This window comes from Colossoma macropomum, unplaced genomic scaffold (genome assembly GCF_904425465.1).
Source record: "Colossoma macropomum unplaced genomic scaffold, Colossoma_macropomum, whole genome shotgun sequence".
NCBI lineage: Eukaryota > Metazoa > Chordata > Actinopteri > Characiformes > Serrasalmidae > Colossoma > Colossoma macropomum.
The window spans coordinates 1,103,398-1,130,870 of NW_023495007.1; the positions used below are offsets into that span (position 1 = coordinate 1,103,398).

At 39.4% G+C, this 27,473-nt stretch overlaps 2 protein-coding genes across 2 annotated transcripts; both read right to left on the bottom strand.

Moving 5' to 3' along the window:
- Positions 1-13,500: 13,500 nt before the first annotated feature.
- Positions 13,501-14,502, bottom strand: LOC118800873 (olfactory receptor 1-like). Its single transcript, XM_036561035.1, has one exon. It carries the CDS (start codon positions 14,488-14,490, stop codon positions 13,501-13,503), a length of 990 nt encoding a protein of 329 aa, XP_036416928.1. The 5' UTR covers positions 14,491-14,502.
- Positions 14,503-18,799: 4,297 nt separating this feature from the next.
- Positions 18,800-19,783, bottom strand: LOC118800815 (olfactory receptor 1500-like). The gene has a single exon (XM_036560956.1). The coding sequence runs from the start codon at positions 19,781-19,783 to the stop codon at positions 18,800-18,802; it is 984 nt and encodes a 327-aa protein (XP_036416849.1).
- Positions 19,784-27,473: the final 7,690 nt, after the last annotated feature.

Genomic DNA, 27,473 nt, shown 5'->3' on the forward strand with positions numbered 1-27,473 from the left:
CTCTCTCTCTCTCTCTCTCACATTAGTCCTCTCTAATTCTCTCTCAGTTCTTTTACCTTTTACACATCGCCATTGGGTTACTTGTACACTATTGACGATATCTGATTATATCGCTCTATCACCCAGGCCTACATAGAGTAAGAGTAATTGGTATAGTATAGTGGGTAACATCTCTGCCCTCCATGCTGCAGACTGGGGCTCAGTCCTATCCAGGCAAGCACCCTTTGCTATAGCAATAAGATCCCTTGGGCAAGAGTCCTAACACTACCTTTGCCTACCACTGTAAAGTGATCAAATTGTAAAACGCTCTGGATCAGTGCATCTGACATATGTTTTAAATGTAAATGGCAATTGGTGGAAATGGAAACAATGAAATTGTTTCTAAACTCTAATACACCATATAATGATATATTTGTAATAACATAGTGCTATCTAAAGCTTCTGCTGTATCCTTCTGGCAAAACCTAATGAAGAACCGAACACATGACCTTACTGGGAATATTTTATTTCTCTATGCTCACTTGAATAATGTGGGAATTAAAGCGCTTTACCCTGCATCATTGTTTTCCACAATACCTGGACATGGAAATATTTGTTATTAAAATTAAAACTGTTCATTCATAATTCACAATAAGACCCAGGGATATAATGTCATTGAACTGTTTCATTGCGTGCAGTTGTAAAAGATTGTTGTGATTCAAAATTGGATGTAGTTCTAGGCCCTGCAGAAACCTGTGGGAGGTCATATTTATGCCAGATCTTTAAAAAAACAAAATATAACAAACATGAGGGACACATCTGATTTCTTATTCTACCTGAACCAAAAGGGAGGTCAAAATGAATCAAACAAGATAAACAAATGGCAGCTAGTCAGTTGTTGTGGGAACAGGCAGTTGCTCTATTTTATGCACTGAATACTGGTCTGACTTTAGGGTTGCCACCACAGCCCTGTAGAGTTTCTTGACACCCAATCAGTGGTTTGATTTTATACTACATGCATCAGGCAGGTAGCTCACGATGCAGCCTAAGGTGGAAGGATGTCAATTTAGCCACAGGATCTAATCTTGGCCCAATTTCCAAAAAGCATCTTGGTGTTAAGATCATCTTAACTGGTAAAAACTGTTCGGCGTAAGAATCATCTTTGTGCTAAAATGCTTTCAGGAAACCCAGTCCTTCTCAGTCATCACACTGAAGAAGTGCTGTCCCAGTTGTCCCTGTGTTGTGGATAATCTGAATCGATTAAACTCATTCCAGGGAAATCCTAAATAGGTGGCAACCCTATCTTACTTTGTGTTAACTCCTTAAAAGGCCAGAGTCTGCCAACAGGCCCCGAGTTTTATTACACACTTCTATAACCTAAGAAAAGCTCATCTAATATGCATTGAAGTCCCTGTAGTGACTGAATAATAAGCCTTAATATGTAATAAGCCTGGAATTTTAAGGAGCTAATTTATTATTTACTTGTGTGTCAACATTGTAAGTAAATGGTATATTCAAAGAGAAGGTAGAGACTGTCTCTCTTTAATCAACTGCCACTTTTAAATGAGATAAAGAGTGAGTTAATCTGCCTATAATTCCACAGTCTGCTTCACCCTAGGGGAGGCTGGATTCATCTCAGTGTTTCTTCCTTAAAGTCTGGGAGTGCATTACTGCTGCTGCTGCCAGCTTGGTCATTGGTTTGGATTTGTGAAGCTGTTTTGTGTAGTAGTGTCTCCATCTTGTGGTGCAAATAACTCATGCACATCACTCTCACTGGTTCTTTCTGTGTTTTACACTGACTAGCCACTTCATTAAGTACTACACATCCCATATGTACACTCATTGTTCATTTTATCAGGTCCAGTTTTTAGACACTGTGTCCACTCACTGTCCACCTCTAGTAGACACACCTGCCTTGTTGGTCCACCTGCAGATATAAAGTCAGAGACAGTTGCTCATCTGTTGCTGTTGAGCACACACTAACATACCACCTCCATATGAATGTCACTGCAGTGCTGGGAATGATCCACCACCCAAATAATATCTGCTCTGTGGTGGTCCTGTTGGGGTCTTGGCCATTGCTGAACAAGGTAAAAATTGGCTGACATGGAGTGTAGCTACAAGGAGGTGTACTTAATTAAGTGGCCAGTTGGTAGGGAAAAGCCCCTGCTAAGCCTACGTACCCTATAAGCTCACTTGCACACAAAAATATCATCTTTCTGCATCGGTTAATGAGCCTATATTTCTTTTGGTTGGAGATATTTGTGTCTAATTAGAGGGACTGACCTGAACACCCCTCATGTTTTGGGGAACTTGAGAGACAAAAGAGGTAAAGATATATTTACTAAATGACTGTGTTACTCAAGATTTAGAAAAAGGTTATTTCCCATTTCAGCTTCTTTGTATTAGCGTCTAAAGTCTGAAGACACATGACCAATAGAAGCCTGAAGAGTCAGCTATTATTTAAAAAAGAAATGTTCAAAAACTCAGCATAGTCATTTAAACCAAAACATGACAACAACAAACTACAAGAAAGCACAATAATCAAATGCTTTTTGAAAAATATTAGCAATTATTTGGATGGTGGGATTAAAGGGTTTGCTGTCATGGCTAAACTTTACAGACATGCTAATTGTACTTCAGAAGAAAGGTTCAAATTTGCGATATTTACATTTGTATATAAAATTGGTGTCTATTGTTGTCTGTTCTCATATCTCTTACTTCTTCTTTCATAAGACACAACTGCATTGTGGAATACACTGTTATACACTGCTCTGTAGTGTATGAGGGGGTCTGTAAGAAAGGTGTCCTGTGATGGGGTCAGTAAGTCTGTCCCATCACCAGGACTGTGAAAGGACACTGGGACATAAAAAGGGGACAATGACTGGGGGATTGAAGCCTGGGTGATATTAAAATGTACATAGAAGAAATACTTACTTTATTCTTGTTCTGTCCTGATCCTCAGGGGAGAACGTAGGATGTGTCTATGTGGCCTTGCGGCATTTGGAACAAGCTGGCTGACGTTTAGCCAGAAACATCCACATAGGACTGCGTAAGGGATTAGAAATAGTCTGTTTTGTCCTTGCCATATCAGTTACACTGCAACCTGTTTATTTTATGTTTTTACTCAGTATTTTTCTTTCACTTTTTGTGTGCTTGTGTGCAAAATAAAATATTACGAACTTTGGAGTTCAGCCTGATCTTTTCGAGGGGAACCCTGTCTTTATGCTGTCACACTACATGTAAAATAGTGCAGTCCTGCAATCTCAACACCCCAACATTCCCACTTGTCCATTGTGACATTTTTTTTATTTTCGAAACATTCTGCCATTTATTTTCTATGGGCAATTGGTAAAACTTGTACCAATATTTAACATTTGCTATTTAGTGAATTGACTAGGGAAGGAGCATAGAGTGCTTTACAGTCTATGAGAGTCTGTCAGAGAGGAGTCCATAGTGACATCACACCATCAGACAGAGATAAAGGATCATAATTAGTTGTTACGTCTTGTGGATGCAGTGATTTTGATTACTGGAAAACAACCAGCTAGAAGAGCCCCTATATCTGTTCACTTTAAAACGTTAGGGTGACTGAGCAGAACACATGAACTAGCTTATTAGCTGGCATTTTAGAATAAATTGATAAAATAAATTAAAAACAAATAAGGACATTAAATAGAGTATGCCATCTTGAACAGATGTGTTTCAGGGTGAGATTTAAACAGCACAAACAGTCCAACAGACAAATATATGGAGGAAGAGAGTCTGGAGAGAGTTCCAAATGCAATACAACTGAAACTATGGTCCTGAAATGGTAGGGTGGAACCAATCATAAATTTACTGGTTAAAAATACACAATTAATGCCAAACATTTAAATCTGTCTGCGAAGGTACTTAATTTTAAGCAGACATTTCGAATGAAGTACCACTAACGGACCTGTATGCCTTGACCACACCACCAACCCCCACACACCTTTTCTCTTCTTCAAAGCTGTGTAAGTATGGAGTGATATACCACAGGCAGTGATGTAGGAGTTCACCCATAGACCACCCCCTAACCACCCCCAAAGATTAGACAGGGTGACATAGATAGGCCGACATCGAATATAGACATCGAGTCTTTTTTTTTGCAAATATTTATCATACCTAACCCACGGCTGGCCCAAGCTGCACTTTACAGGCTTGATAATTAGCGGGTTCTCAAATGCTCGTTCTCAAAATTCATAATCAATTCATATTTAACCTCAAATTTCAATATGTTCACCATTACTGCAGCTCAGAATACATCCGGTAAGCAGCACCATCCTATAAATAGTTAGGCTAAGGCCATACTGTTCACATGCTGTTGTTGTAAGAGAGGCTGTAATTATAGCCCTCTCTTTCCAATACAGCTCTTATAGGTCACTGGTATCATTTCTGTAGAGTTTATGAGTTACATATTTAAAGGCTGATCACAAATCAGAAGTTGTAGTTTTTCACCTTAATGTTTTTAGTGTTCAGTCATGGACAAGCTATGGATATTGGGGCTGAAAGTTTAGGGTCTTTTGGGGCTGTAGGCCTGTCTGAACCCAAGGAGGACCATTGTGGAAGGTGCCCTGCTCAGTTAGTGCAGCCAGTTCTGAGCTCAAGTAGCACAGGCTGTGAAGCAACAGCACTGCTTAAACTGTGATTACATCACTCTGCAAAATGCGACTCACTCTGAGGCCTAAAGTGGGTTTAAGGTTTTGAGTTTCTCCTTTTTGGAGTTGCTGTCTTGACTAGTAGTACTCTGATGGGTATCACTGTATTTACACACTCCTATAGTGTACCAACCTCTTATCACATCTTGTAGTCTGACAAATAGAGGTGCTTCCTTGACTTCTTGGGCATTTTTAATATTTCAGTTTCAGTAGCCACATGAAAAGTAATGCAGTTATTCATGTTCTAAGGCAGGGGTGTCAAACTAACTGAATGAAAGGGCCTTATTATAAAATTTAAAATTTTTAATTAATGTTGTGCTACACCCCGAACTGGCCATTGTTTATTCAAAATATTCAAAAAAGTAAAATACAGACACTTGTAGGAGACCTTGAAATATTACATGAATACTTGAAATATTCAAAATGTAAATTTCCCTAGGAGCTCAGTCTTTTAAACCTACCTATCTGCTTGAATTAGACACCTGGCATCCTTTCTTTGCTGCAAGTTCATTAATACTTGGGCTCAATTTCTGAGATGCTAAGTTAACATTAGATATTTATATTGGTTAAACTACAGCTGAAATGCAGCTAGTGTGTTTGGTGTTATTACAGGTGTGGAACTGCATAGAATTGTGTACAACTGAGGTGTAACCACTGTCCTATAGATTGTTGTTGGGGTAGGAGAGTCAGAGTGCACAAAATGTTGCAGTGCATGCTGGGGACTGTACTGCACTGCTTTGTAGAACAGGCTAATATTAATAGAAAATGAAAATACTTCTGTGGGCTGGAGAGGATTGTGTCCTTGTGTCTGACACATGAGTTCTAAATGAAGGGACGTGGGCATCTGATGTTAAAGTATGGTGCATTCAACTAAGTTAGCTACATTTTTCATATTTACATAAACAAACAGTATTCTATGTAGTCCTTGCAAATAAATTGTGTTGTGGTCTATTTTTTGTGGCTTGGAGGGAAAAAAGGACCAAATACCAATGTAACAAACGAGTGCTGAAATGTTTGAATTATTCAGGCCAGCCTTAACATAAACACATTAAAACTACAACATAACAGGTGGGGTTGAAGGAAATACTAAGTAGCCTAGGCCAATCCCTGAAAAACCACCTCATAGCATTATCCCTCCTCCACCAAACTTTATAGTTGACACAATGGAGTCAGGCAGGTAATGTTCTCCAGCATTCGCCAAACCCAGACTTGTCCACCAGACTGCCAGATATAGAAGCGTGATTCATCACTCCACAGAATACGTTTCCACTGCTCCAGAGTCCTGTGGCGGAGTGCTTTACACCACTCCCCCTGACGCTTGGCATTGTGTGTTGTGATCTTAGGCTTGTGTATAACTGCTCAGCCATGTAAACCCATTTTGTGATGCGACTGTGCAGTTCTTTTGCTGATGTTGCTTTCAGAAGCAATTTGGAACTCTTTAGTAAATGATTCAACAGAGGATAGGCACTGTGTGCTTCAGCAGTTGGCGGCCCCACTCTATGAGTTTGCACGGTCTGTTGCTTCGTGGCTAAACTGTTGTTGCCCCTAGGTGCTTACATTTCACACTAAGAGCACGTGCAGTTGACAGGGACAGATCTCGCAGAATTGAAATTTCACAAACTGATTTGGAAATTGATACATCCTGGTAACTGGCAATTATGCCATTAGAAACATTTGCTGTGAAAATAAGACAGATAGTGAATGCCCTAATACAGCTTATTTCTAGAGTAGGTACACCCAAAAAAATATTAACAGATCAAGGCACTAACTTCATGTCTAGATAGCTCAGAGAAGTTGATGCACTGCCAGACAGAAAGGGCGTTTGAACCATACCATGCCACCCCCAAACTGACGGGATGGTTGAAAGATTTTACAGGACCTTGAAGGTGATGCTCTGAAAGTATGTTGATGAAACAGGGACAGGTTGGAACATGTGGCTCCCATATCTGATGTTCATGGAGAAGTACCACAAGCATCAACAGGCTTTTTGCTTTTTCAGCTCCTGTACGGAATACAAGTGAGAGGCCCATTTGATGTGTTGAAGGAGACATGGGAGGGAGAAAATCCAACAGAGAAACTGAATGCCTTTGCTCATGTACTTAAGATGAGAGACAAGCTGAACCGTCTCACAGATATGGTCCACACATATGCAGAAAGCTCAAGCCAAATAAAAAGCCAGACAACTGACACCTGGGCAGAAAATACTTATTCTACTGTAAACATCAGACACTGGCTTGCTTGCAAAGTGGCAAGGCCCATATGTGGTGCAGAGGAGAGTCAGACGCACTATGTACGAACTCTTGCTACTTGGCAGAAAGTGAAAGCCTCAGAACTTCCACATCAACATGTTGTGGCCATGGCGCAAAACAGCAATGAACTTCATGGAGCATTTATGGGTCTGAGCAGTAGAAGAGGAGAAACAGAGTAAGAAGCAGTACTTTCTACATGGCGGAAAAACTGTCACACTGCCAGACGTTGCATCTCACCTACCATCAGCAGGAGGAACTGAAATTCCAGACAATCTGTTCAGGGAGGAAGCAGGATGAATGAACATTATTCATTACGACATCCACCTGTCAAACACAGAACCAATCAGGCAGACAAACTGAAGGGTGCCCACTCATCTGATTCCTGACCTGAAAAAGGAGGTTGAGACAATGTTACAACTAAGAGTGGTGAAACCATCAAAAAGTGAACGGTGCAGCCCCGTGGTGCTCATTCCAAAGAAGCATGTTTTGTGTAGACTTTTCAAAGTTAAATGCGGTGTCAGCTTTTGACCCATACCCCATGCTGCGTGCAGAAGAACTGATAGAAAGGCTGGGGAAAGCAAAGTTTTTATCCACATTGGATATGAGCAAAGGTCACTAGCAGGTAACATTGGATCAAGAAGCTAGATATCTGAAGCTTTTAGAGACAGCATTTACATGAAGCCACTGCAACTTTTCAAAGGTTAATGGATGAGATCTTGAAGGGCATGGAGGACTTTGCAGCATCTTGTATCGACAACGTGGTCATCTATAACTCAACTTTGCAGGAACACCTGCAGCATTTGGAGATTGTGCTCCAGAAAATCATTGATGCAGGACTGACGGGAAACCCAGCAAAGTGAAACCTGGCTAAGATTAAGAGACCCTCATTAGTCCGACAATGGGGAAATTTCACCTCTGCATTTGACCCATCTGTGCAGTGAAACACCACATACACACTAGTGAACACACACACTAGGGGGCAATGAGCACACTTGCCCAGAGCGGTGGCCAGCCCTATCCATGGCACCAGGGGGGGGGCAGTTGGGGGTTAGGTGCCTTGCTCAAGGGCACTTCAGTCACATACTGTCAGCTCAGGGGATTGAACCGGCGACCTTCCGGTCACAGGGCTGGTTTGCTAACCTCCAGCCCATGACTCCCCCTAAAAGGGAGGTCCCCTACCTAGGCTACATCCTTGGAGGCAGAGTTATACGTCCTCAAGTAGACCAAATTGAGGTGGTCAGATCTTGTCCAGCACCCACCACTAAATGTGGGTAAGATCTGTTTTTGGCCTGGTTGGTTGGTATTGATAATTTACACCCAACTTTTCCAGCTGTGCAGCAGTCCTGACTGACCTTACAAAAAAGATAAACCTCAGAGAGTAAAATGGACTGATGAATGCAATGTTCTTTATAAGCGTCCTTGTTTATTTTCCGTGCTATGTAGTCCTGATTTTTCGAAACCCTTATTGTGCAGACTGACACATCAGCCAGTGGACTAGGCCCTGTGTATTGCAAGAGAAAGGAGAAGACATAAGACAAACCCTGTATATTAACAGGAAACTATTCCTGACTATTTGACTGTTGAGAAAGATACTCTCGCAGTGAAATGGGCCTTAGACTTTTTACAATACTACTTACTGAGTTCTGACTTTATCTTAGAGACTGACCAGAGAGTGTCGCAGTGGATGAGGAAGATGAAGGACAGTAATGCCATAATCACATGCTGGTACTTATCCCTGTAACTGTTTAAGTTTCAAATCAGGTATAGGAAGGTCAGTCAGAACGTGATGGCTGACTTCCTGTCATGACACTCAGAAGAGTGACGTGCTGGGGGGTGGTGTTTAACAAAGTTAGGATACCCTAACACATCACCAGAACTGCATTACACATATTACCTCCCAAGATATCAAAGAGAGTTTTATTATATCAGACATTCAAACTAATTCAAACTAATACTTACCTGAAGGATCCAGGGGGATCCAAGTGAAGGGGAATTCATGATACAGGTACCTGTAAAAGTTGAGTGTACACTTGTATATTTAATGAGAAATGGCCACAGTATGTAGTATAACTGTATGTACATAACATTGTAACATTGTATGTGTACTGTTTGTTCCATTTTTTTTAAGGAAAAAAGGTCTGTGTGGCTTCGCAGCCCCAGATCCACGTAAGCAGGATTGTTCTCGGTCTGCATGGTATAATGGCTGCTGGATGTTGACTTTGGAGTAAGAGGAGTCATTCACATACAGCTTCGTTTTAAACTGGGAGATAGCAACCTGAATGTCCTTGCATATTGGGAATTGGGAGCCTCTGGGCCATTCATCCACCACAACACCATCACAAATGGCAGCCACACCCCCACAGATTAATTTTATGGGTTGTCTTTTTGATCAATACACTGTGTATTTGATCATTCTGACGAATCTATGAAAATGGCAAACAAATTGGGTGAAAGTGGGCATTATTGTGATAACAGCTGCCATGATTCATTTATATAGTGTCTTGATCCATTGGATAAAGCTCTTGCTGAATATGAATATGAAATAATCCGACCTTGTATTACTGTTGCTGAAATCAAACACTAGAATTGCTTTTGTTTTTCTGTAAGATATTAAATACATTCAATAAATGCTTATATCAGCAAAATGGGGTGATAGAGCAGAATGTTGGATCTTAATCTGGTTTTAACAATATTATGACAGTATTCATGTATAAGGGGTAAAGCTGGTTTGTGAAGAATGTCATTTATTGCTGTGCTTTAAATAATTCTTTATCTAACCTGCTGGGTTGGGGCAGGGTGTGTGTGCTGGAGTGTATCCCAGCATTCATTGTGTGGAAGGCAGGAAACACCTTGAACAGGTCGTCAGTCAATCACAGGGCAGACACACAGATACCTTGGGGCAGTTTAGTGTTACATGGCTGCATGTCTCCACACAGAAAGGACCCTGGTTGCCCAGCTGAGGAATCAAACCCAGGCTCGTCTTGCTGGGTGCAACAGTGCCACCCACTGCACCACTGTGCCACACTTAGAAGTGTAGCAGGGTTGGGCCTGGTTAGTACTTGGACATACCAGGTGCTATAAACTTCGCTTATGGCCATACGACCCTGAGAATTCCCAGTCTAATCTTGACAATTTTGTTCATCTTAAATCTTATTTCTCTTATATTATCATCTATTGATCATCAGGGCTATTGATATTAATTTTATTTTTTTGTTCTAGGAATTTTTCAGATTCTTTATCTTTCTTTTCAAACTGTTTTGGATGTTTCCCAAAATGAGGTGGAAGTGATTTAGTTCAATAAAGGATTCCCACTCCCTCAAAACGGACTCACATCTAAATCTTTTAAAAGTGCTCAAGGCTAAAGGCTAAAGCTCACAGGTGCAGGATCTAAAATGACGATTTGGTAAATTAGCACTTCAAAAATGTCAGCTGAAATACTAGTTACTTGAGTTACTAGAGTTACTGGTCTCCATGTGTCATTAAAACCTAGGACACATGATCATGTTAATTTTTTAGAGTTAAAGGATGTGAACTAAACATTACCGAAATCATTGTTTAAAAAAAAATGGCTTTAAGCTTAGTGATATGATTTAATATGTTTGTTAGTGAATTAATGTCACAAATATTCCAGCTAACAAACTTTACAGCAGATATTAATGTATTTTAAGGGTGTGAGAATAGTGTTAAAGGTGTCTGGTAATTGGTTTGAGACTAATGTAATACCATGACTAATGATAAAGGTCCAACCCTACAGATCACTATTAACACCTCATGAAGTGAAAAGAATGCTTCTGAGAAACCCCCATTTTTTTATGAACTGTAAACTAAACAATAGACTGACCTCAGACTGGAAGACTTTGTTAGAACAAGACAACATATACTAACAAACATCGACACCAGACACACAAAGACAATGTGCTGTTTGATGTGGAGCAATCAATGTACAGTCTATCTACCAAAACTGTGGCATGTATTACTTTTTTAATGTGTTCTTTCCTTCCTTGGTCATTAAGGCCAAATTTAGTCCCTTTTTTTTTGCTTTTAACAAGCTCTTTCAGCTTGTATCATTCAAACTTGGCTATGTTGGGTTGTGGGTAGATGTTAACTCTGCCACCAATGTGGTGAACAAGGTGAAAAGAGATCTAATCTATAGTAGTTTTGGGAAGCTTTAGGTGTTTGAGCAAAAACCCTTGATGTTTTCTTCTGGATCCTCTTCTGTTATCTCTGGTATCCCTGAGAATATTAAGTTGTCCTGCATGCTACAGCTCTGTATGTCCAACAGCATTTCTTTCAGTATTTTTTCTTTATTAATTTAGTCCAGCTCAATTGTAAATGAAACTGAATTTCACACTTGTTTTCAAGTCTCTATTGAATTTATGCAGTTCTTCAATCAAGGAGAGATGAAATTCCAGACTCGAGACTTTAGTGTTTATTGACTGGAACACACTGACCTCTACTTTACCGCTGACGTCCAGGCAAAACTTACCATCTTTATCATCTTCATAGGGATGCAAGAAAAATAAGAAAAATAAGTAAAACAATCTATCTTGGTCAAAAAATCCATCCATCATCTAAACCGCTTATCCTTCTGCGTCACGGTGGGGTGCTGGAGCCTATCCCAGCTGTCATTGGGCAGAAGGCAGGATACACCCTGGACAGGTCGCCAGTCCATCGCAGGGCAGACAGACAGACAAACACATTCACACGCACACCTAGGGGCAATTTTAGCACATCCAATCAGCCTGACTGCATGTTTTTGGACTGTGGGAGGAAACCGGAGTACCCGGAGGAAACCCACGCAGACAATAGGCAAACTCCACACAGAAATGACCCTGGTCACCCGGCCGGGAATCGAACCCAGGCCATTCTTGCTGTGAGGCGACAGCGCTACCCACTGCGCCACCGTGCCGCCTGGTCAAAAAATAGACTGCTCAATTCTATTTTTGATCAAAATCGATTTACATCAATGGAGCTGAGGTGGAGAGAGTTAGCAGTGTAAAGTTCCTTGGTTATACCTCACTGATGACCTCACCTGGTACCTCCACACCAGCACAATTGTAAAATCTGCTCTTCAGCATCTCTTCCTCCTGCGTAGGCTCAGGAAGTTTTGTCTGCTTCCTCAGATCCTTACCAACTGACCACCGGTCAGAGAGCAGTCTCCCAGCACATGGCCTGTTCACCATACTGCCTTCAGGCAGGAGATACCGCAGCATCCAGACTAGAACAATCTGGCAAATAAACAGGTATTCAAGGACACATTTGGGGCCCCCTAGTGGTTCAGGTGTTTTTTGTCACTGCTTATACCACACACACACCCCTACACACACACACCTACACACACACACACACACACACACACACATTTTCTAAGCCACTTCTCAGCAGTCATTCAGCGAAAGGCCGCTTATACCAGTTTATACAAAAATGGCCCTGGTTACATCACACAAAGGCCTCAGTGAAGGTAGCCTAATGTTGGTGCCTATACACATACATAATTAGCCATTTTATGAAATATCCTAGCTAAAATATATTGATATTGTGACTGTTGTGTACCAAAGCTACACCATGTACCATAATATTCAATTAAAATGTGAAAGACAAATAATTAAAATTAGGTTGGGTTGCCCAGACCTCAACCCCATCAAAAACCTTTGGGATGACCTAGAGATTGAGAGCCATGTCGTCCATCATAAGTGTCTAACCACACAAATACTGGACACTCCAAAATCTTGTAGAAAGCTTCCCAGAACAGTGGAAGCTGTTATAGCTGCAAAGGGGGGACAAACTACATATTAATGCCCAAGGATTTAGAACAAAACCTTGTGTCTCCAAAATGATAACTTTACAGGAGAAGAATCTACTTTGCTTTAAATGTAAGTAAATGTAACCAGACTTTTTTCCAAGTAATTTTTTGTTTTGGTCGGTTCAAATATAACATATATCCAACATATACATACACAAGAAAACAATTTCTTCCTTATGCCTCCTTATATATTTAAAAAGGATATTCTGATTCATCAGTCTACAAACCATGTGCTTAGTGGAATCATACCACACTTGAGGCTTGTGGTAATTACTAATGATCTGTGCGTTTGATTGGCTATAGTTACTCAAAGTGCAATGCAACAGATACTTTGTTCATCCCACATTTTCTGATGTTCCACCTTTGCTGAACTCACACAAAGTTAAATGCACAGAAAGAACCAGTGAGACTAACTATGTATGTGTCATTTTGACCACAAGATGGAGACAGAAATCCATCTACAAGCCCCTAATTAGCACTCCAAGGGAAGAGTGGCAGAAGAAAAAAGCGAACATCATTTGAAGCATCATCAAGAGTTGTAATTTATTATTTTAAGGAGTATAACATTTACATTCGTGCAATAACTTAAATAATGTAAGAACAATATAAGAATGACATTGCCAGTACACAATGGGCAGTAATTCTCATTATATATAAAACATTCCTTTTTCATGTAGGAAATCAAACCTAGTAGACATTTGCAATTATTCATATATAGGCCTCAAATATTAGATTGTTATTGTACTTTACAATCAGCATGAGTAATAGATGAAAGACAAAACAGGTTGTGTCATTTAGGGAAAAAGATAACACTGACTTTCTGACTCATCATGTTCTTTCTTGAGCACCATTTCCCAAACAGTTGTTGGATCTCTTTGGTTCTGAAACAGTATATGAGTGGGTTCACTAGTGGTGGCATCAGAGAATAGAACATAGAAATTGCCAGTCTCTGATCGACTGTCATTTTCAAATTAGGTATATTAGGAGTTGCATATACAAAGAAGCGAGGTGCGTAATAGAAGCTAATGATGCACAGCTGTGTGGCACAAGTGGAAAAGGCTTTCAGTCTGCCTTGACTGTTCACTGTCCTGATTACAGTCACCAGAATGCTGCCATAGGAGAAAATGATAAAAGAGAAGGGCGCAAGAAGAACAAACATGGCCATTGAGAATTGCACTTGATAGACAGCTCTTGTATCAGTGCAGGCTAAGTTGTTCATAGATAAGGTATCACAAAAGCAATTAATGATCAGATTGGGCCCACAGAAGGGCATCATCACAGTCAGCCATGAAGAAATACTGGGGGAAATCAGCGCCGATGCCCAGGAAAGCCCCGATAAGAGGCCCATAGTTCGGTTAGTCATCAGTGCAGGGTATCTGAGTGGGAAGCAGATAGCTAGATAACGATCTAGAGCCATGATCATCATAATAAGAGAGTTCAGTGTGCCAAAATAGTGGATGAACAGTCTCTGCATCAGACAGAGTTGGAAGGAGATGGAGCCATTATTGAACCAGTAGCGAGAGATCAGTTTAGGGAGAGCTACAGTGCAGAATCCAACATCAGACACAGCCAGATTCAACATAATGATATACATGGGCTTATGGAGACTTGTTTCAATTGCAAATAGCACCATAAAGACAGAATTACCCACTAATACAGCAACATAAATACTGAGGAAAACTGCAGCCATAAGGTTGTAGTATTCCGGTTGAAGTCCTGGGAATCCCACAATGAAAAACTCTGTTATGACAGTAGCGACTGTCTGGTTTTTCTCTGACATACTGAAAACATGGAGAAACGGGTGAAATTTCTGTTTAATTTTTAGCATGCTTTAAGCAGTTAAAGTGAAATGCGTGTTTTAATAGCTACACTACTAAGCATGAAGATACACACTAAACTAAAAAATGAAACGAAACTATTACACACAAGTAACAAATAAATGATCAAGAAAGAGTTCAGTGCTCCACAAATAATGAATTATGTGCTTTACAGCTGGAAGGGAAAGAGCTACTGTTAAAGCAATAGATACACATCAAAAACAACACCAGTTACTTGTAAGAACATGTGACTGGACATTGTGTTTGAAATGTATCAGTGCAGACTGCTTATATAGATAGTATAGCTTACATATAAAGCAAATAATGGCTGTTTAAGTTCTATTTATTTATTAATTTTGTGTGTAGAGGGAAGTAATAGGCCTTACTTACCCCTCTCTCTGAGTGAGTCTTAGATACCCTCATTGCTCTGGTCTACTCCTCTCTTTTATAACCTGATATTATGTGCCAAAAACCCCATAGAGAGTAAAGCAGCCCACTGGATAGGCGATGTAATGTTTCTTGAGTGCTATATTTTGTGTTATACAGGTTTACGGTGCAGGGTTGATCTAATATTAAATCATATAATAAAGTGTAAAATTAAGATATCTCAAAATGAAACACATAATTTCAGTGTAATTCAACCATAGTAGAGATTTAATAGTTTTTAATAATTTTGGATAATAATTACCTTTAGTTGTCCACTTCTTCTAGGCACTCCATATTTGACAGTTTACTTAGGGAGCCCTAAATAAACACAACCACTGCAGCAAACTATTTAAATTTTTCTCTGCTAATGTAAAAAATGAAAAAAAAAATTATACACATTTTATTAGGTATAACCCCTATCTACCCTCATTGACCATTTTATCAACTCCACTTACCATATAGGAGCACTTTGTACAGACTGTAATCCATTTCTTTGCATAGCCCCATTTCACCCTGATCTTCAAAGGTCAGGACCCCCACAGGACCACCACAGAGCAGATATTATTTGGGTGGTGGATCATTCTCAGCACTGCAGTGACACTGACGTGGGTTAGTGTGTGTTGCACTGGTCTGAGTGGATCAGACACAGCAGTATTGCTGGAGGTTTTAAACACTTAAGTGTCTCTGCTGGACTGAGAATAGTCCCCCAACCAAAAATATCCAGCCAGCAGCATCCTGTGGGCAGCGTCCTGTGACCACTGATGAAGGACTATAGGATATTCAAACTGTGCAGCAACAGATGAGCTATCATCTCTAACTTTACATCTAAAACATAATTTCCGAAAAGGTTGGGACGTTTTGCAAAATGTAAATAAAAAACAAAATGCAGTGATGTGCAAATTGTTTAAACCTTATGTTTATTTGAAAATAGTACAAAGACAACATACCAAATGTTATTGTTTTATGAAACATATAAGCCCATTTTGAATTTGATGCCAACGGCATGTTCGAAAAAAGTTGGGATGGGGGCAAATAAAAGGTGGTAAAGTTGTGTAATGCTAAAAAAAAACACCTGGTGGTTGATTGGCAACAGGTCAGTAACATGACTGGGCATAAAAACAGCACCCCAGAGAGTCTTTCAGAAGTAAAGATATGGAGGGGTTCACCACTCTGTGAAAGACTGCATGAGCAAATAGTGCAACAATTCAAGAATAACATTTTTCAACATAAAATAGCAAAGAACTGTTGCTTTTCATCATCTATGGTACATAATAACATTTAAAGATTCAGAGAATCTGGAGAAATCTCTGTATGCAAGGGACAAGACTGAAAACCAGTATTTGCTGGCCATGATCTTTGGGCCCTCAGGCAGCACTGCCTTAAAAACAGACATGATTCTGTAGTGTAAAATCACTGCATGGGCTCAGAAACACTTCAGAAAGCCACTGGCAACAGCTCTGCTCAACACAGAACATGTTTAATTCTGGTCAACTAAAGCATGAGCAAAGGTTTAGATGATGATGATAAAAATCTAAGGGAGTGAAGTCAAGCAACTGTTGAAGGGACTGAAAAGTGAAATTTATGTTAACATAGTAGAGTGATTGTTTAGTGTAATGAATTCCCTAAAATAAACGCTGTATTATTGCAGTGTATGACCGAAGCTGTGTTTGTGAGTCAGTAGTATGAAACAAAAGCACAGTGTAATATGTCTTTAAATGGAACATGAAATAGTTGCAGCACTTGTTTATATCAATGTGCATGTAAAGTAAGTACATCCACTTTTGTACTGGACTGTCCTGCACACAAATTAGTATTATTGAAATTTTCTATTGTTGTTCTTATTTTTGCAATTACAGATTATGTTGATAATAGTTTTGGTTAATTAGCCACATATCCAGCATTTATGCCCAAATTTACATGCACTCCTACCAGATATGAGTACAGATATGCCAAGATGAACGTGATGAATAACAAAACCGTCCATGAATTTGTGTGCGCTCATCTTACGGTCAGATGTGACCATAAGCATCTTTAATGAACAAGAACCAAAGTGAGAAAAGTGAAGCAACTGAATATATGGAGGTGATGGAGAGTTAATTAACAGACAATTAGCGGGATTAACACATAAGTGCTAGTAAGTTATCACGTTACTTCTTTATATGAAGAAAAATACTTATTAGTTAATTAACAATGTAATAAGCAGCAATTAGCACACAGATAATGAGTAAGTAAGCCACAAACTAACGACAAACTAACTTATCAACTAACAGTGTACTTAATTACTAATTGATAAGTGCTTAATCAATTACTAAGTAATAGCTAATGCTTAATGAAGAGTTAACTAATAACTAAATAATGGGAAACTAATAGTTGATTATTATATATTTAATGATTGATTAGCGACCCTTAATGTAAAGTGTTACCGCCTTGTTCGAAATCCGATAATTCACATTGCCTTGCCATGAGTGCGCTGGCCAGTGTTCAGTCTCACTCACAAGATAACACCGCACAACTTATACAGGTTTGGGCGTTTCCAAGCCGTCCCCTGAGGTAACACCACTTCATAATCAATTTACATACCGCTACAACATGACTTCTGGCATGTCAGTGTATGAAGTCATTATGCATAAAATTTGCAGAAAAATGTTATTTTTAAGTAGTTTGCTGCAGAGATTGTGGTTATGTTTTTACTTCAAAAATCAATGAAAACTCTAATTTGGCCAGGGATGCCCAAACTTTTGTGTACAACCAAATATCCTGTATGCACATTCTCAACATATAAACATTGGTACACTGTTACATACTCTTTGATTTTTGAGAACAAGAATTTTGTTATGAGTCAGTAAAGATATCTGATTTGTGTGTAATCTTGAAATTCAGTTAATTAGAAATTCAGTTCATTAGAAACTGAGGATCTAAATCTCACAATGAGCCTTAAATGCAACATGCAATTAAGTAATAATGTATTTTTCTAATCATGAATGATCATTTAGTTGACAACATTGTCCACTGCTGTGAACTGAATGGGCCCTCAACACTTTAGTAGCACAGTCATTCTCAATAGCTGCCAGGTTTACAAGGCTGGTCATAGCTCATATTATGTCCAGCATTTCTGCAAAAGTGGGCTGTTTGCGTACTGTGCGAACCTTTGCAGAAGAGGTCACTCACAAAGTTCAGCAAGGTAGTCAGACAGTTCAGCATTTAGTACAGTATCTGAAGTACTCGATCATAACTTAACTCACTTAACTCATTCGTTCGGACTCTTAGCCTACCCAGATCTCTACATCGGAACACTCTCCCCAGTCCTGCAGGTTTGCTTGAGCACTGTTGATTGCACAAACATAATTCCAAAAAAGTTGGGATGGGGCATTGTTAAACATTCAGAAACCTTTTAAAAGAGTTGAGGCAATCATGTGTGGGTACAAAGAAGCATCCAGAAAAGGCCTAGTCCTTTATAAGCAAGGGTAAAATAATACTCTCTAAAACTCACACGCTTTGAATTTAATAAAATCTTGAAATGTAAAAGTATTTGGGGGAAAAATAACAAGTATTTAAATTTATTATTTGAGTTAAATACATAATTATCAACCGTAGGTGGTTTATTTTCTCATGTTCATATATTTATCAAGAGTTATCAGTATCAATAATTCACAGTATGTTTTGATGAACAGAGTTAATTTAATATGCAAAAGTATTTACAAGCTTTTGCAGTGAAGGACTCAGTATGCACTTTATTTAATGGAATTAAACAAAAAATATTTAATAAACAAGGTAAACACAATGAATGTACAGTATGTGTGTTTATAATCAAAACAACAGCAATGCTAATAGATACATTATAAGATTTTATTTAGAAACAGATACAACATTATTGTTGTGACTGAAGGTCTTTTTCCTAGAACACCACTTCAGTAACAGCTGTCGGATCTCTTTGGTCCTGAAACAGTATATAAGTGGGTTTACCATTGCTGGAAACAATGTATAAAACACAGTGAGTGAGATTTTTTGGTCAATGTTCAGTTTTAAGTTAGGTATGTAAGGTGTTACATACACAAAGAATCTGGGTATGTAATATATGCTAACGATAGCCAGCTGTGTGGCACAGGTAGAGAATGTTTTCAGCCTGCCTTGAATATTGGCAATCTTAATGACGGCAACAACAATGCTGATGTAGGAAAAAATGATGAACGAGAAGGGAAAAAGAAGCACGAAGGTTGCAACTGAGGTGGAAATGTAATTCTGTGAGCTGACATCAGCACAGGCTAGACTGTTCATAGAAACGGTGTCACAAAAGCAGTTCATTATCAGATTAGGCCCACAGAATGGCATCTTAGCGGTCAAAGATGTAGAAATACCAGGGAAAATCATAGCAGAAACCCAAATAAAACCTGTTACAAACTTCATAGTTCGAGTGGTCATGTATACAGGGTATCTGAGTGGGTGGCAGATAGCCAGATAACGATCTATAGCCATGATCATCATAATAAGAGAGTTCAATGTACCAAAATAGTGGATGAACTGCCTCTGCATCAGACAGAGCTGGAAGGAGAGGTAACCATTATTGAACCAGTAGCGAGAGATCAGTTTAGGGAGAGCTACAGTACAGAATCCAACATCAGACACAGCCAGATTCAACATGATAATGTACATGGGCTTATGGAGACTTGGTTCAGTCACAAACAGGACTATAAAAATAGAATTCCCCATTATTATCATCACATAGATGCTGAAAAAAATGGCACCTATGAGGTTGTAGTATTCAGGTCGAAGTCCAGGGAATCCCACAATGAAAAACTCTGTTATGAAAGTAGTCTCATTTTTCTGTGACATCCTGAAAACAAGAAGAAACAGACCATCAAGCATGCACTGGCATAATCAGGGTTGCAGTATAAATACACTGGAGTTGGTATTATAATAACAACCAGTTATAATAGCATCCCAAAATACACTATATATATATATATATATATATATATATATATATATATATATATACACATATATATATATATATATTCTCTGTATACATGGCATACATGACAAAATAGTAGTAGATATAGTTTGTGAACAAAGATAATCCAAAAATTTTACTTGTTATACATCACAAGTAGAGAGAAAGAAATGGATTGCTGATCACACTGCCTTTTACTTCTCTGCTCACTGTTTCACTTTTTATAGGCAAAGCTTGTGTGAGAGAATTCCATAGAGAGTGCAGCAGATGACTGCATGACAGATCCCTAATTATTTTGTATAGTTTATGCTGAAGAATTTGGTGAATAATTTTAAAGAATAAGAATGTCATGCTGACACTGATGGTGTAAAATCTTTTCTATCTCTGATTTAAAGCTACATATTGTAGAAATTGATTACATTTTAATTGTAAGGTGTAGTGTTATGCATAACCCCAATGTCAAAGGAAATGTACAAATTTTAAGCATTCTTTTTACGTTTAATGAGTCAATGAGTGTTTTTCAGTCTAAACTTGCCCCAATCTCATAGGACCCCACCGCTGACCACTGGATACTGGCATTACCATCACTTTGGCTCATTTGTAGATAATTTTCAATAGCCTCTGTGACTTTGTTTTTACAGTGTAAAAGGTTTTAACATAGGTGGGATAGTCTGTGTCAGAGAAAGGTTCATAATGGACATTTGCGGGTACTTTTACATTAATTTATGGCATCGAGAGCAACTTACAATTTGATCGTTTTACACAGGTAGGCAACAGTAGTGTTAGGAGTCCTGCTGAAGAACTCTTATTGGTATAGCATAGGGTGCCTAGCCAGATGGGGGATTGAACCCTAGTCTACAGCGTAGCCGGTAGAGGTTTTACCCACTACACTATACCAACCACACTCAGGGGCCAGAAACATTTTGTGGCACAGTCAGCAGGATCCCACTACATGCTCACAAGTACCCAGAGTTGAGTCCAGTGGGGAAGTCAAAGTACAGTAGAATTTGGTATTGTAAATACACACGTTATGTTAAATTTTATATATATTAAAACTTGGTGGGTAGGAAGGGTCGGTCAGATTTTGGGAGTGGCAGGCACAGATTGAGGTTCTTTTACAGGTGCAGGGCCTAATGGGAGAACAAAAAGCAAAAAAGGAGAACATGGGAAGGTTCTATTGGCCTCACTGCCTAATCAGGACACTGATATAAGAATCTTCGCTTGGTTAAAGACCCTAAATGTAGAGACAGAGTCAGTGGTGCAACTGCAGGCCCAGTTCTTTCAGTGTAGGCCAAGGGCAGAAGAAGGAGTCTGGCTTTTCACTTTCTGCCATCAGGAGCTTCATCAGGGCTGGTGAGCCATCAATCCTTCCTCAGTGTGTAGGGATGTCGAAAGGTTACAAGCACATTTTGCTATGGGCTCAAGGCCAGGCCCAGCCCAGCAAGAGTTGCAGCACCAGCTCCAACACACTCTGCTGTGTCCATGCTTTTGAGCCTGCTGTCACCACAGTTGCAGCCAACTCCACCTATTTTATCCTGGACCTGAAGGGTGAAGGCTGTTGCTGCCAGGCCTCCTTTACCACATGGCCGATGAAAGTGGTAGATAAGGAGCAGGGAAGTGTAGATGGAGAGCAGGGAACCCAGTCAATCTCTTGTACCTGTTAACATGTATGTTTTAGTCTCTCATTCCCCCAGTTCCTTCACAAAGACCTATGGCGAGGGGATATTCACATAGACCATTTTCTAGCCAGAAAAAACAAAACTGGAAGCGTCTCATCACTGGGCCACTGGCCATGGAGGGTTGAGCCAGGGTCACTATACTTCCTGTGTCCATAAATGCCTGATCCTTCAACCTATCTAGAGGAGGCTCTTGCATTTGACAGTCAGTGGGAAGTGGCAAAAGACAGCTGGCTAGCTAAGTCTAATAAGGGTTTTAGTTAGTCATAGATACTATGGGCTTCAACTTGAGACTGCCCAGCCCAGCCGCTGAAGTTAACCAATCCCTCTTGCATGTGACCTTGATACCTGTAAGGAGGTGCTTAAAGGAAACCAGAGGTAAGTGAGTAGCGCAGCAGTGAGCAGGATAGTAGACAATAAAATTACAGATGCACACGCAGAGGGACAATGGAAACCCCAGAGAATATTGACAAAAATGCAGTGAAATTTCATGAGAAATATGAGGTTTCTGGTCCTTGGTAGTGAGGGAAGAACGAAACTTCTGGGGAGGTGATTTTGGAAGTCAGCAGGTTACTCCAAGATGTCCACAGTTCATGACCAGCAGCTTGTAAGCCTTCTCTAAAAGGTGTCAATCAGAGAGAGAGAAAGACACAGAGAGAGAATGTTAGCATAGGAGCAACAAGGAGTCATTCCTCTCGCCTGTCTATCTCTGAGTCTGTGTTTTTATAGTTGCTGGACGCAGCAGAGTGAGTACATGCGGGTTTGGGGAATCATAGCCAGTGCATGGTGATCCGGCCCCACCTCTGAGCCATGCTGGCCACACTATACAAAACAGTTAGTGCTGAATCCTAGGTGGCAGGAGCCACTATGGACAGTAAAACCTGGCCCAACCGTGGTTTAACATGGTATAATATTATATCAGTTTTAGCTTGCCTGAAGTGAGTTAGTCAATGGAACTTGGTCAGAGTCACCAGTCCCATGCCCGTGCTATGTTCATCTGTGTTGAAGATAATGTGGCCCTCAAAGTAAAGCAGTGCAATATTTAGCATTACTAAAACATTAATTCATCATGGATGTCAAGATGTTTGTGGCCCTCAAGGTAAAGTGGTAACATATTTAGCATTACTAAAGCATTGATTCTTAGTGGATTCATGATGTTTGTGGCCCTTAAAGTGGCAAAATATTTCCACTTTTTCACTGTTGTATTCATTATGAAATAAATGAAGTCATTAATTAATCACTCTTTTTCTTGACCTGATAAATGTCATCTGCCAAACTTTTCAAAATGAGACATACTTCTTACTGATATTAAAATGTATAGACTACACACAGGTGAGACCAGGCCCAGTGGGCCTGAGCCACTAGCAGTACACCATGCAGCACACCAGCTTGCTAGGAACTACCAGGGCAACACCATTGTTTACCAAAAACAGGTGTATGACTTGGGCTGCCAGGGCCAGCGGCTCTCACATGGTGCACGGGTATGGCTATACAAAGGGCGCTACCTGAAGCTCCACTCACCATGGTAGGGCCCCAGAGTGGTAAAAGAATGCCTGGGCGAGGTAGTGTATTTGGTCTGGGTGGGGTGATGGACTGTTGTTCTCCACAGAGACCAACTTGCCCCATACTGACCCCGCCAAGCCAGGAGACAGCATGGTACTTGTCTGACTGCATTGTGCCAAGTGTAAAGTTTGGTGGAGGGGGATTATGGTGTGGGGTTGTTTTTCAGGAGTTGGGCTCGGCCCCTTAGTTCCAGTGAAAGGAGCTCAATGCTTCAGCAGACCAAGAGATTTGGGACAATTTCATGCTCCCAACTTGGGAACAGTTTGGGGACGGCCCCTTCCTGCTCCAACATGACTGCGCACCAGTGCACAAAGCAAGGTCCATAAAGACGTGGATGAGTGAGTTTGGTGTGGAAGAACTTGACTGGCCTGCACAGAGTCCTGACCTCAACCTGATAGAACACCTTTGGGATGAATTAGAGCGGAGACTGTGATGCAGGCCTTCTCGTCCAACATCAGTGTCTGACCTCACAAATGCGTTTCTGGAAGAATGGGTAAAAATTCCCATAAACACACTCCTAAACCTTGTGGAAAGGCTTTCCAGAAGAGTTGAAACTGTTATAGCTGCAAAGGGTGGGCCAACATCATACGAATACGTTTGGCAATATTTATATATATATATACATATATATATATATAAATACGTTTGGCAATATATATATATATATATATTATATATATATATATATAAACACATAAAAACGTCATAAACTACAAACAACAACATTAACAACTTTTATTTTGGAGGTACTGCCTGGGCTGTGTGTGTGAAGCAGGCACCGAGATCGTGTAATACGCCCTAGCGTTATGGTCATATTACTAATTACCAGTGTAGCTTTAGAAATAAATACTATTCTTTCCAATCACTAGAACAGGAGGCATCAACTGGCAAAGTATTTCAGCAGGACATACTGAGCACTTGGGAAAAAAACTGTAGCAAAGTTGATTAATGTATATTTCAATATTTAAATTATTGCATTTCTGGTACAAACATGAACATAAACCAGTGTGGTTTCTGTAGCAGCCCAATGTTACAGTTTAACCAATCTGATGCGTTTATGTGAACTTCTTCAGTCAAGGCAGATCATCTGCACAGAGACTAGCTGTTAGGGCTAGGGCTACATATCAGATCAGAACGCCAATTATTTCACATATTTTTTTTTCAAAGCAAGTTTTTAAAAGTTTTTGTTTTATTTGGGCCTACTATTTCTAGGTCTGAGTTATGAAGCAACAATATAGCGTACTAAAAAAAGTGAAGTCGTTGAAGTTGATGATGAAAATAGTATATAAAAACCCATGTGGCTTTTTAGTTCAAAGCTTGTGGCGTGAGTCAAAAGTGAAAACATAAAGTGCCACTGTGAAACAAATCATCTTAAATTAACCTACTGATGAACAAAATAAACCCAAAGCTTAACATGAAATGTCCACCAGAGTGCTTGTCCATTCCTTGACTTTCTCTGACAGCGCAGGAGCATGAAATGCCCATTAATTGCAATATTTAAAAATGCTCATTAGACTATAAAAGCATGTTCAAAATAGAAATATGTATTTGTTGTGTATTTAGTTGAATATCTTTGCACTAGAAATACAGGACAACAACAAAATATATACAAACAGCCATTATTTTTATGCCCATTGTCCATTTTGTCAGCTACACTTACCATATACGTGATGAAGGACTAAAGGGTGACTAACACAAACTGTGCAGTAACAGACGATCTGACCTTACATCTACAAGGTTGACCAACAAGGCAAGTGTGTCTGCTAGAATGGACAGTAAGTTGACACAGCGTTTAAAAACTCTAGCAGCACTGCTGTGTCTGATTCACTCACAACAGCACAATGCACACTAACACGGCACCTCCATGTCTGTGTCACTGCAGTGCTAAGAATCCGCTGAGTTATCTATATAATTTACTATGACTTGTGGGCTGTTGTTGTTTGCTGTCAACTTGACCCTGACACATGACTTTAAATTCACAGTTTAAATGGAACACATACCTGACCCCAACCTGTCTGGTTTTGCTGTGGCTGAAATCTGGTAACCCTAGTAGTCAGTCAGCCACAACTAATGAGGCTAGTTTGTGTGGGATGAAGGTTAAGAAACTGAAGATTTATCTTGTTGTACAGTCAAAGTGATCACCTAAAGAATCTGTGGTGAAAATGTGTTACTTGCAACAGACATGGTAAATATACAAAGTATGTAATTTTCTGTAATATCAGGAATGTAACACATTTTCACCACAGATTCTTTGGGTGATCACTTTGACTACAGTCAAGCTAACAAACAAACTAACAACAGCCTGGCATGATACATATTGGAATATCATCATAACTGAAATAACATCAAAAGTAGATGGACACCTGACCATCACAACTCTATGAGCTTGTTTATTAATATGGAGTTGCCCCCAACCCCCCTTGCGGCTATAACAGCCTCCACACTTCTGAGAGTGTGTCAGTCAGAATTTGTGCCCATTCGATCAAAAAAGCTTTCATGAGGTCAGGCACTGATGTCAGATGACAAGGCCTGGCTCTCAATTGATGTCCCAATTCATCCCAAAGGTGTTCAATAGGGTTTGATGAAGACAAAGTTGGAAAAGGGTCAGATGCTTTGCTTTTGCAGTGTACTGAATACTGAATAACAGTGCATGCGCAGTGAAAAAAAACAAAAAAAAAGCACATGAATTTCGATCTGACTGTTTTCATTAAGGTTGCATGGCCACGAAAGGGATATGCATTTCACAAACACAAGGGATAGGCATTTCACAAACTCACTTGTGGCAAAGGTGACATTATATGACAGTGCCACATTTAAAGTCACTGGGCTCTTCAGTATGACCCATTCTACTGCCAGTGTTTATGTGCTTGATTTTATACACCTGTTAGCCAAGGGTATTGTTGAAACACCTAAACTCAATAATTAGGAGGGGTACTTTGCTGTGTGCAGACTATATGCTAGATAGACAGTGTACATAATGACTGAATTCCCCGAAACAGTCACAATGAAGACAAAGAATAGAAATGTATGTAAGCAGTTTGCATGTGGAATATTGTAGAATTCATTGATGTAAAACTTGGGAGGCTGAATAAATGTTGTATTTGCGTGAGGTATTGATTCCCTGGAGGTCATTTTAGCAGTCATCTAGCTTTACACACACCCAGCCTGTGGGAAATGAAGTCCTGTACCAGTTATTCCTTGTCATAGTACAAAAGTGAACAAAATATTTTAAACCAATTAAAATCTTCACTTTAAATGAGTAAACAAAAACAATTATGAAAGCATAGTGAATACAAGTAAATGCAGACAGTGATTCACATTTGATTGATGCTGTTTTGCAAGTCGGCAGCATTTCAACATATCTGCAGAGATCAGTTACCTTTATACCCTAGCCACAGTGTTGTCATTACACCTCTAATATAGTAATAGGTAATAAAGGAATGAATAACCCACTCAATGTAAATTCAAAGAGGGTGGAAAAAAACAGCTTTTACAGCAGTGATGTGGGGTTGTTTCATATATTTATTTTTTAATTTGATTTTTTTGGTTACAATGAGCACTAAGGAGTAGTAATAATAGCTATGTCTATGTATTATGTGACTTTATTTTATGAAAAAAAAAAAGATTTTATTCCTTTTTTTTATTTATTCAAAAGGCCAGTGGTTGCTAAAGACACATAAAAAACTCAAAAAATTATAGAACATCTGACAAAATGTAGACATATCTTGCCAATAAAAAAACAGGAGTATTTAGCTCTAAAGTGTTTTAAAAATAAAAAAAAAATCTTACTAAAGCTAAATGCTGGAACTTCACAGGGACTTTACAGCAACACATATAAAGCACTACTTTAGAAAAATTCTACAGTATTAATTTTGGCTTACATATAGTTACACTGGCCTGGTTTAACCGCTTTGACAGGTGGTTTTATCATCAATACCAGACAAATTTTTAAATTTTTTTTAACATTTTAATTCAGCAGTCTCTTTTGGTTAAACATCTATAGCATTTTTCCCCAACCAGCAATTCCAAATGCACACAAGAAGAGTGCAGTTCTTCTTTCTTTATGCAAATGCAGGGAAGTGAAGAACAAAGAAGGCCAGAAAACAAAGGGCTTTGTACCTTGATATGCATGAAAACATTTTTCCTTTGTTTCATGTGACACTGTACACTGAATAAAGTAGTTCAGAGCTGTTTTACAAGACTTTATGAAACAGACAGACAAAGGTTCACACAATACACGAATGTTCACATTTTGTTGGGCTGGTATGTAAATATACCTGTGTGATACTTGTGATAATCCAAAATATTCTTTCATTTGAATCAGAATGAC

What these genes read in the sequence shown, in the direction of transcription:
- LOC118800873 (XM_036561035.1), bottom strand. Translation starts at nt 14,490, where the DNA reads ATGTCAGAGAAAAACCAGACAGTCGCTACTGTCATAACAGAGTTTTTC.
- LOC118800815 (XM_036560956.1), bottom strand. Translation starts at nt 19,783, where the DNA reads ATGTCACAGAAAAATGAGACTACTTTCATAACAGAGTTTTTCATTGTG.